General features: G+C 35.7%; 1 protein-coding gene across 2 annotated transcripts in view; it reads right to left on the bottom strand.

Moving 5' to 3' along the window:
- Window positions 1-402: 402 nt before the first annotated feature.
- WDR44 (WD repeat domain 44) overlaps window positions 403-10,573 on the bottom strand; it is a 101,670-nt gene continuing 91,499 nt past the window's right edge. For both annotated transcript variants that reach the window (XM_080909539.1, XM_080909540.1), the window contains 6 exons: window positions 6,946-7,137; window positions 6,674-6,775; window positions 6,357-6,472; window positions 5,229-5,356; window positions 3,643-3,777; window positions 403-1,458 (listed from right to left, as the gene is read on the bottom strand). In XM_080909539.1, coding sequence (XP_080765665.1) covers window positions 1,364-1,458; window positions 3,643-3,777; window positions 5,229-5,356; window positions 6,357-6,472; window positions 6,674-6,775; window positions 6,946-7,137 — 768 coding nt within the window. In that variant the 3' untranslated portion in view covers window positions 403-1,363. The remainder of the gene's footprint in view (window positions 1,459-3,642; window positions 3,778-5,228; window positions 5,357-6,356; window positions 6,473-6,673; window positions 6,776-6,945; window positions 7,138-10,573) is intronic.

Below are 10,573 nucleotides of genomic sequence, written 5' to 3'. Positions count from 1 at the left end.
CAATGCAGGGGAAATCCAAGAGAGATGAAAAACAATCAAGTAGAAAGCCAAGAATGCTTAATTTCAAGACCATGGTGGATTAACTAGGATATGATGGTGACTCCTCAGGTCCATACATATTGGAATAAAATGCAGGACATGTGAGCATACATGACACTACTACCCACTGTAGAATTATACTCAGAAGCAGTTTTAAAGGCATGTAGCAAATGCATTATAACTTAAAGATTTTAAATATGTTTATGACAATAATTTCTTTTTCTTGCATCTCTTGATTTACTAAAGTCATCGGGAAATAATTCACTTTTAACAAATGTTGATGACCAACTTTAATGATATACATTTCAGTTTCAGAAACATACGCAGACCATCAACAACATTACCAGGGTTCCATTGTCCCAGATGTTATTTCATTGGTACATTTTATGGGTATTTACAAAGCCTTTCAAATTCAACAACACAAAACAAAACAGCTTAATTTTTAAAAACTACAATGCTTTAAAAAATGTAAACAGTTCATTTTTACATTATTGTAAAAAAGAAGACTCACTCCTTAATGTGGCTTATTTTTAAGTGAGCAAAGCCGGGTGCTCATGGATAAAGAAAAGAATTCTTTACATAGAAACGTTGTGCTCCAGTGTGGCAAAGAAAAGTTTATATATATATATATGTATATATATATATATATGTATATATATGCATGTATATATATATACACATATGCATATATATATATATATATATATATATATATATATATATATATACATTTACAAAGTAAAGAATAAATCCACAATTTAGATCACAAAAAAAATCTTGTCCCCAAATTGAGAAATTTATAAAAAACCATTTATACATGGTTATTGACCTATTGAAAACCTATATAACATTTTCAAAACAATAATTCAGTTCAAAGATACATTTCTTAAAAACAAAGTTTTGTGCAAAAAAATTTTTTAGAACTAAAAACAAGACCACCTCACCCAGTAGGAGGTCAAAGAGCCACCAAAATAATTTAAGTTTGTTAGATTTAGTGCATGTAACCAAAAGGCACGCACATGTGATTAATATATTAATATCTTTTCATGCAGAAACGTGTGCATGTTTATAATTATATAACAAAACATCAACATAACAAAACATAAACTCTATGCTTGGCAATGTTAATCTAGCCACATTCTTTTCTAGTCTGTCTAGGAGTTCCTAGATCACTAACACTGCCTCTCTCAAAAAATATATATTATATTTGAACAACTTTCAATAAAAACTAAAAAGGGTGTTAGCCCAAAACACTATAATATTTTTCTCATTTCTGATACATATAGAAACTTACTGATATTCTTATTTTAAATATAATTTCAAATTAAGATACAGTTTTCCTTTTGTTAATAAACACTTTGATTGCTCCAGTAAAATCAGCAGAGAGAAGAACTTCTGTGTTATCTGTCTTCACAATACCTGAAAAGCACAGAATAAGCATATTATTAGTTGATTTTAAAGGACCAGAAAGCCTGTTGTCGAAATTATATGTGCTCATGACCCTGTTTCTACCTTTGCAGGGGGGTTGGGGGGGTGAGAGGGGTGATCCTCTCCCAACCATCTGTTTTTGTTTGTTTGTTTTGATCTTTAAGAATTCTTACATCCTATGGTGCTTTTCTTCCCAACTAAAGCTATCTTAGGAATGTTACAGTTCTTAGTTATTTTATGCATTTCAAACTCAGGATTGGAATGGTTGGTAGAATGTTATCAGCTGGGCAATCTGTTGGTAAAGGGGGTCTCTATGGTAACTGATTGACTGTGGTAAAAGCTGGCTTTACCCCAGACACTGAAACTGCTGTGAAATGAGTACATATGTTCACTCTGTGAATGCTGACAGCACTCTGCCTTTATGGTCTGTAAAGAGCTAAAGGGTTTGCACCTCATGTGAAGAACACCATCAACAGCCAAGGCACTGAAGTGGACAGAGTGATTGGGAGAGGGAGACCTTCATGGAAGCAAGTTGAGGAGGAGGGAGGGGAGTGAAATGGAAGGGTATATAACATTTGAAATGTAAATACAGAGAATATCCAGTAAAATTGAAAAAAAGATCTATGTAGCTAAAATGAATGGCCAAAATGCTCACATTTTCATTTGCCAGCTGTGTAGAAGCATTTGTCAAACAAATTCCATGTTAACTAACTTGATATATATATATATGTATGTATGTATGTATATATGCAGACTAAAAACTGTTTATATAAGAAACACTGATTATGTAGGGATAAAAGAATTTAAATTTTCATTGAAAATGTGGGTATAGGATGTGTAATATAAAATGTTTTCTCACTCTAGGTTTGTTAATATCATCCTGTGAGCCTCTGAACATTGCTTATAATACTTCTACCATACCTTAAAGGCAAGCAGCACAGCAGTAGCAAAGGATTTTGAGACATGAGAAAAACAGAAGATGAAAATTCTTTATTAAGACTCAATAATAAAACCTGAGATGTTGGCTAGAGTCTCAGAACTAAGTGGATGAGGTAGGAGTTTGAGCCTGATCCAAGATAGGGGTACAAACAAAAACCCTGTCTTGAAAAACAAAACAGCTCCATCTGTGTACCCTATTTACTGCTGTGATTGCATGGCTCTCTAAAAGCTCTGCCTAAAAGGCGCAAAACTGTTCAAAGTATTCTGTGACTGAATTTCCTAGTACAAGATTATTTTCTCTAGTAACTGGCCCACAAATTCATGTTCTTAACCACATTCTTATGGACTAGCACAGAACATTTTATGTAATTGCTTGGAACATTCGCTCTTACTTTTGACAGTTTCTTTTCAATTCTTATTCCAAACATTTTAAATACCTTAAATTATGTTCAGCACAGGCACAAGGAGTCACTGGCAAGCAAAATCTCTGTGAATTTAGACCAGCCTTGTCTACAAAGTAAGTTCTAAGCCAGCCAGGGCTCCACACTAAGACCCTGCCTTAAGACAAATAAGTGAAATCACTGCTCATCCTCAAAGCACATGCTTCAGATGACACAAAACTCCAGGTCTGAAAATAGTTATGTATATTTCAAGAAGAACGGCATTTGTAAAAAGCTAAAGAACCTTGCTATCATTTGAATAATTAATTCAGCCAGCAAATGATTATTGGACACCAACTAAAGCAGGCAAGCACTGCACTAGGCATTCATAACACAACATTAAATAAGGCAAAGTTTGCCATCACTGTCTAGAAGAAGCTAATTAAAGTTGCATTAATATCTTATTTTAATTTAAATTTTTTATCATATCATTTATCAGTGGGGTGCATGGGATACGAAGTGTGAGTAGTCAAGAGTAGTCTTTCCTTCTACATGGTCTTGGGGACTAAACTTAGGAGTCAGGCTTGGCAGTGGGGTTGGGGGTGCTTTACTGGCTAAGCAATAATTTTGATTTATCTTTAAGGAATGCTGCCTGCAGAAATGATAAATTTTCAATTTTCCAAAATTCCTAGATGAATTTAAGTGTGTAAAACTTATAAGACATATGTCACTATAGTATTCAGAAATGGGTATCTAACAATTTTTATGTTCACAGAATTTTTTTACATGCAGGAAATCTCCCCATAGGTAGGTAGAAAAAAAAAAAAAACAGAACAAACAAAATATAGGTACCTACCAGTAGTTGTGCTATCCAAAACTTCGGCATCTTCATACTTATCAATCCCTTCTAACTTTTCAGATTGCACATCCAAGGACAGCATCAAACTTGGGTTTGGAGCAAAGATGGCTGACGTAACAACTGCATTATGTGCTGGGAAAAATTTATTTCAAGATAACTGAGAAATTTTATACTACGCATCAAGACAAAATGAGAATATGAAAAAGATCTTTTTAAACATGTAAGACTAATTTTAAACTCAGAAATATTTTCTACAAACTGTCTCATAGATACTACTCTTCCATTACTTTTCGAAGGTTAGGTCAGGATCAATTCTTCTTTGGCATAGAAAATAAAAGTTAGCAGCGAAACACAACCAGTTATAATTGCTAAACTTCCAATAAATCTGTGAAGATCAGGCTGTGCCTTGGTCTAAGTTTTTCCCTGTCTTGCTCTGGGTGACTGTGTATGACCAAGCACCATTTGGCTCTATTTTGAATAGAAATGCAGATACAGGATGACACTGCATCTTATCTGTACACATAGACCCATCACCTGTACATCACCAAGAACTAGCAAGCATAGACTGTAAAACTACAAGGGTAGCATCAATAAACTTACCAACATAGACTGGAAGAAATGACTACTATGACTTATTAAAACTATATCAGGACAAAATCCAAACCAAAAACAAGCCCCAGAACTTGGTGAATACATCAAGAGGTGGGATACGTTTATCTGGCCCCTATAAAAAGACAGGCCCTACCATTTTAATGACAAGGGTTACAAACTCAGGGATCTGCAACCTTACCATGTGGTCTATGTCAAAAACAGAGAATGCACTATAGTCCCATAAGCTTCAGCATAGTATATTCCTTTTTGCTTGAAGTGTCCCGCTTGAATTGCCTGTCAGCTCTTTCTCCATCCTGTGCTTTCATAGCTTGGCTGTGGCTTTGGTCTTCTGAGTGGTCCAGAAGCTCTTCTGTTGTGTTCCTTAAATGTCTTATCTAACAGCTTTATTGACTCTGCATCTATCTGCCTCTGCCCCAGCAAGGCCTCTTTGAACCCTGTGACCTCTTTAACCATTTAGTAGCCACCTATAAGGTATTAATTACTGTGTCATGTGCAGCGTGTAGTTTGAAACTTATTATTAGTAATTAACATTGGAACAAAGCAGCCAGTAAGATGGCCCAGTTAGTATAGATTCTTGTCACCCAAGTCTAGCAACCCTGAAACCAGGAGTTTGATCCCTGAAACCAGGAAAGAGAGCAATGACTCCACACAGTTGTTCTCTGGCCTCCACACTTGAACAGCTTCATGTAAGGAACTATACCTCCCACACTACTCCCACACAAGCAATAATTCTTAAAACTTGGGATAGACAAAACTGTGTTGGCCAGTGGCCAGCTATCAAAGGAAACTGGGACTTCTTGGGAAATTGCAGCCAACAATGTCCTAACTTACAAATTTATTGTTACTCTATAAATTCTGACATAGTAGAAAGACATAAATATGTCCATCTATGTTTCTGGCATAGTGAGATCTCAACAAATCTCTACTCCTTTATAATAATGCACATATATATGTAAGCTGCATTTGCTTACCTTTAATACCTTCCCAGAAGTCATTACGATCTCTCCTGACTGAAGTAAACTTGCTTAGGTCATGGTAAGTACTCCAGATATAAACATATTTATCTTCTGAACCGCTAACGAGGTAAGTAAAGTCATGGCTATATTTGAGCAGGACAGGTCAAAAAATAAACAGAAAAAAAAATCAAGGTTTCCTTCTATCAGTGCTTCCTAATTTAAGATATCTACAACAACACCTGAGGTAAGATTGTTGAGAATTAAAGCTATCTCCTTATTCTGGATTCTGAATGTGGTTTGATGCATAGCCAGGCTTTTTTGATGATGTGTGCTCATTACTACGAATTTGTTTGAACACTATTATAATTACTATACTAACTCTAGGGATAATCAGGCTAATCTTTTCAGACATAGGGGTGTTAGCTATTGTTCACATTTTGAACATTAATTATTATTGCTGTGGACACAACCCAGAGTCTCAGCATGCTAACCAAGACTCTATTAGCCTTAGAATTTTCATCAAAGCCCTGTTAACTGCAATGTTGGTTAATCTATTCTAGAACTAGTGACTTAAAAGATAGCAGAAGCCAACTGAATGGCTAGGCAATTACTGGGTACTTCAAGAAGAAAATAATGGATTTTTGAGAAAAATTGAAAGAAGGATTAGAAAGAAGAAAAGCTAGGGAGCTAATCCTATTTCAGGAGAGTTTACAGATCTCAAATTAAGAGCTCAAATAATAACAAGCAAAGGTGGAATGACAAGGTACTTTGCTTTAAGAAAGATAAATGCTTTCTTAGCTCCTGCCCCTAAACAAATCAAGACAATATGTGTGGTAGTAGCTGTAGAGTGGAGTGTTTCTTAAAGGCTTACACACAAATTCAAAGGCCAACATTCTGGAGCTAAAAATATTCTAAGCATGTCTCACAATTATGATTCTAGGTCAATTATTTAATGTTGTGTGTTTTGGTTTCTTTATTTGTAAAACAGGGATAGTTTTTTTTTTTACCTAACATATAGATACACAAAGTAAGCATTGTATGATGATGATACGTGTAATGCCAGGTATAAAAATGTAAAGATTTAATGAAAATTGAGGAGTAAAGAAATGCCATACTTTTGGGAATTTCTCAGTGCCAATTTACCTGAAACTCGCTTTGATCTGGCTGCTGCTATTGACATAACCCTTATACTTCATGGACAGTGAAAGGTCTCTCAGATCATACAGTCTGATTCTGGAGTCATTTGAGGTTACCAGTATCTAAAAGTAAACCAAAAGCAAAGTTAAAAATATCACCTTTTAATGTAAATTAAGCCATAACACCAAAAGGATGTTACATAAAAACTAAGTAAACAGCAAAACTACAAACAATAGTACTCCATGTTCTTGCCCAATTTTAAAACTAACTTCAATAATTCATACACAGTATAGAGAGAAATGGTTCTGACTACTATATAGTACCTTATTTTCTCCAGGTAAAGGTTCAATGCCAGTAATTTTTCTTCCAACCTTGTTTCGCCCTCTAGTAGATCGCACATGTATTTGCGTATGGTATTTCAAATGCTAAAACAAAATCATAAATTAAAAATATCGTATTTAGAAGAAACCTCCATTATTATTTGTTCTAAGTCTCAGATATTAGCATTTTACCTGATTTTACAGATAAAGCTATTAAAGTCTCCACATGGTATAACTAGGATATAAATTACTTGTTAAAACCACAATGGTCTTACCTCTGTATCATAGAAAATACATCTACCATCATATGTCCCAATTACTGCATATTTGCCATTCTGACAAAAATTGGCAGCAGTGATCAACTTTGTCTGACCGTCTACTTCATTCCATAAAGCCACTTTTTTGTCAGGTATGTTCCATAGGCGGAGCTTTCCATCCAATGATCCACTGAGAAAATATCTGTCATCCTAAAAAGGTGACAAAAATGCTTTTATTTTCACATCATGGAAAGTTTAGCTAATTAACTAACAAATCAAGTGATTAAAAATACTGTTCTAGAATGGAATCTTATTTGACAAGTATTTGTTGCTGTTATTTTCTTTTCATTTAGAAAGCTGCATACTAGGAAATCAAGTCCGGGCCTCATGCATGAGGGCTCTCTCAGTCAGATACATCTGCAAATAGCCACAACATGTTAGTCTTTTATTTTGTGTACTAAAATTGACAACACTTGTACATGACAGCTTTCATGTTGAAGAAATAGAATTTGAATTACTTCATACTTTTCAAACTGCTTTTCCAAGATTTTGATGTTAATATAAATGTTTTAGTAAGCATCACATGAAATAATATCTACAACCAATTAAGTTAAGAAATTCTGGAGTGCAAATATTTAAAAACAGTATTCTCAGTTAATCTCTGTTTTGAATCTCCAACTTTTAAATTTACTTCACCCTGGACTTTGAGTATGCCTTTGTTTCCAGGGCATGTGTAACACTGGGATATAAGGCTAACACCAGTTACAATGTACTGAATCTGCTTTTTGGGAACTCTGATACTGAATTGTAGACCAAATGTTCTGTATCTTGAGGAGCTGCTCCCATCCTGGGCATACTGCAAAGTCAGTAGACTTTTTTGATTGTCATAGTGTGGTGTAGGAGAGGATGCTACCATGTAAATAGAAGTACTACAATAAATATACAGGGCGTTCCTATAGTACTGAATGTCAATATTCTCAAGGTTGAAATATCCTCTGTAGTGTAAACTAGTCCTACCACTCAGCTGGGCTAAGTTTTGGTAATGTGATGAATACATATTAGGGATGGGGTGAGTTGAATTGGTAAAGTGTGAGGACCTGATTTCGAATCCCCAGCACCCACATATATGATGACTCACATCTCTTACTTCAGTACTGCAGCAGAGACAGCCAGACCCCTAAAGCTTCCTGGCCAACCAGTCTAGCTAAATTGCTGAGCTACATACAGGTTCAGTGAGAAACCCAGTATCAAAATCTAACATGAGAGATATTACAGACAGCACTCACATAAACACAAGGACTACATATTAAAAATGAGGATACTTTCTTTATAAATTTTTTCTTAATCACTGCTGAAGACTTTTATTGATAATATATATTATGTGATGGATATTTTTGAGGCTGTGGTTTAGTAAACTATACATAGCAACTGCCAGAAAACCTGAATAAGTGTAAAGTATGTCATCTTGGAATTCAGATTTTAACAATTTTAATTACACAACAGCTTATGTCTCCAATATACCCATCTATTTAATTAATTAATTTTATTTTGTTTATAACTTGTTACTTTCTTTTCAGGTAACTGCAGTACAATTACATTATATAAGAAAATATTGACATAGCTCTGTTCTTCCCCAGTCCCTGTTAAAACCTACTCATGCCAGTGGAGGTTTTTGAACTATAGCTTTAGGTTTTCAAAGAAAATTATAAAAAATAATAGACTGAACAGAGACCTCATTAATAATATACTATATAGGAAACAATTACAACCTAGTGTTTCCTTTCTCTACTGCTACTTCAGTAGGTAGATTTCCCTCAGTTAGTGCTATGTACAAAATCCATGCTTCATCTTTAAGGGAAAAGATGAGCACCTTATTTAGGAAAAAAAAAATTCTACTAGTTTGACAGTTAAAACTAATAAGGTACAATCACAGATTATACCTTTTTAATTATGTCTTGACTATTTTAAGGGCTTAGAATTATTACTGTCTATATTATACAGGCTTATCAGGGGAAAGCCATTATACTAGGGAAAATTTAGTTATTTTTCCTAATTTGGGGAAAGAAAGAAGACATGTATAAATGACTGAATGTTGCATTAAAAAAGATAATGGCTATTAAATATATAGGGATGGACAACCTGACTGGAAAGATAGCTACTCATCAGATTATGGGAGAAAATGTCAGTTTAGACCCAGCTCAAGTCCTCCACTTATTTTAATCTGGCAGTAATGGTGTCATCAATGAATATTTTCCTTGTGCTTACATTTATTATTATTATCATCATCATCATCATCATCATTAATTTTAATTTTTACACTACGGATTTTATTCCCCTCCCAATCATCATCATTATTAATTTTAATTTTTACACTACGGATTTTATTCCCCTCCCAGTTGTTCTGCCCTACTGTTCCATATCCCATACCTCCTGCCCCCCTACCCCATCCCAGTCTCCAGGAGGATGTTTCCACCCTACCCATCTTGACAGAACTCTACACTCCCTGGGGCCTCCAGTCTCTTGAGGGTTAAGTGCATCTTCTCTGACTGAACCCAGACCCAAGAGTCCTCTGCTGTATATGTGTTGTGGGACTCATATCAGCTTGTGTATGCTGCCTGGTTGTTGGTCTAGTGTCTGAGAGATCTCAGAGATCCAGGTTAATTGAGGCTGCTGGTCCTTTTACAAGGTTGTCCTCATCTTATCCCCGCTTTTCACTAATTCAACCACAGGAGTCAGTAGCTTCTGTTGGTTGGTTGGTCATATCTGCATCTGACTCTTTCAGCTGCTTGTTTTTCTGAGGACAGCCATGATAGGTCCCTTTTCGTGAGCACTCCATAGCCTCAGTAATAGTGTCAGGCCCTGGGGCCTCCCCTTGAGCAGGATCCCCTTTTGGACCTTTCCCGGGACCTTCTTTTCTTTAGGCTGTTCTCCATTTCCATCCCTTCCTGGTCTCTAGTACATTCTGAAGGGTCATCCCAACATCCTATCTCCTGAGGTCACCTGTTTCCAATCTTTCAGTTGGCCCTCAGGGCTTCAGTCACTTTCCCCTACCCAATGCCACAAGGGAACTTGTTCCACCATACTCATAGCAGTCTTATTTGTGATAGCCAGAAGCTGGAAACAGTCTAGAAGTCCCACAACAGAAGAGTGGATACAGAAATTGTGGTTCATTTACACAATGGAATATTACTCAGCCATTAAAAGGAGAACATCCTGAGTTTTTCAGGTAAATGGGTACAACTAGAAAATATCATCCTGAGTGAGGTAACTCAAACCCAAAAGGAAATGCTTGGTATATACTCACTAATATTTGGATATTAGCCAATATATATATATATAGAATACCCAAGATACAGTCCACAGAACTCAAAAGGTCAACAAGCTGAAGGGCCCAAGTAAAGATGCCTCAGTCCTGCTTGGGATGGAGAAGAAATCAGCCACAAGGTGGGAGGGAGGGAGAGAGGGAGGGATCTGGGAGGGAAATAGGAAGGGGGCAGAAGGGAACATGATCTTGTACTTACATTTGCAGAAAAACAAAACTAATTGAGATTTAAATCTTTATGGCTCTATACCAGAAATGCATAAGATATCTGAAATCCCATGTATTTTCACCTTTGATGAAATTAATTGCTGTTTGTTTAACTTG

Source organism: Micromys minutus (genome assembly GCF_963924665.1).
Source record: "Micromys minutus genome assembly, chromosome: X".
Classification (NCBI taxonomy): domain Eukaryota; kingdom Metazoa; phylum Chordata; class Mammalia; order Rodentia; family Muridae; genus Micromys; species Micromys minutus.
Note: the sequence above shows the minus strand (reverse complement) of the source record. Positions and strands in the feature narration are given on the sequence as shown.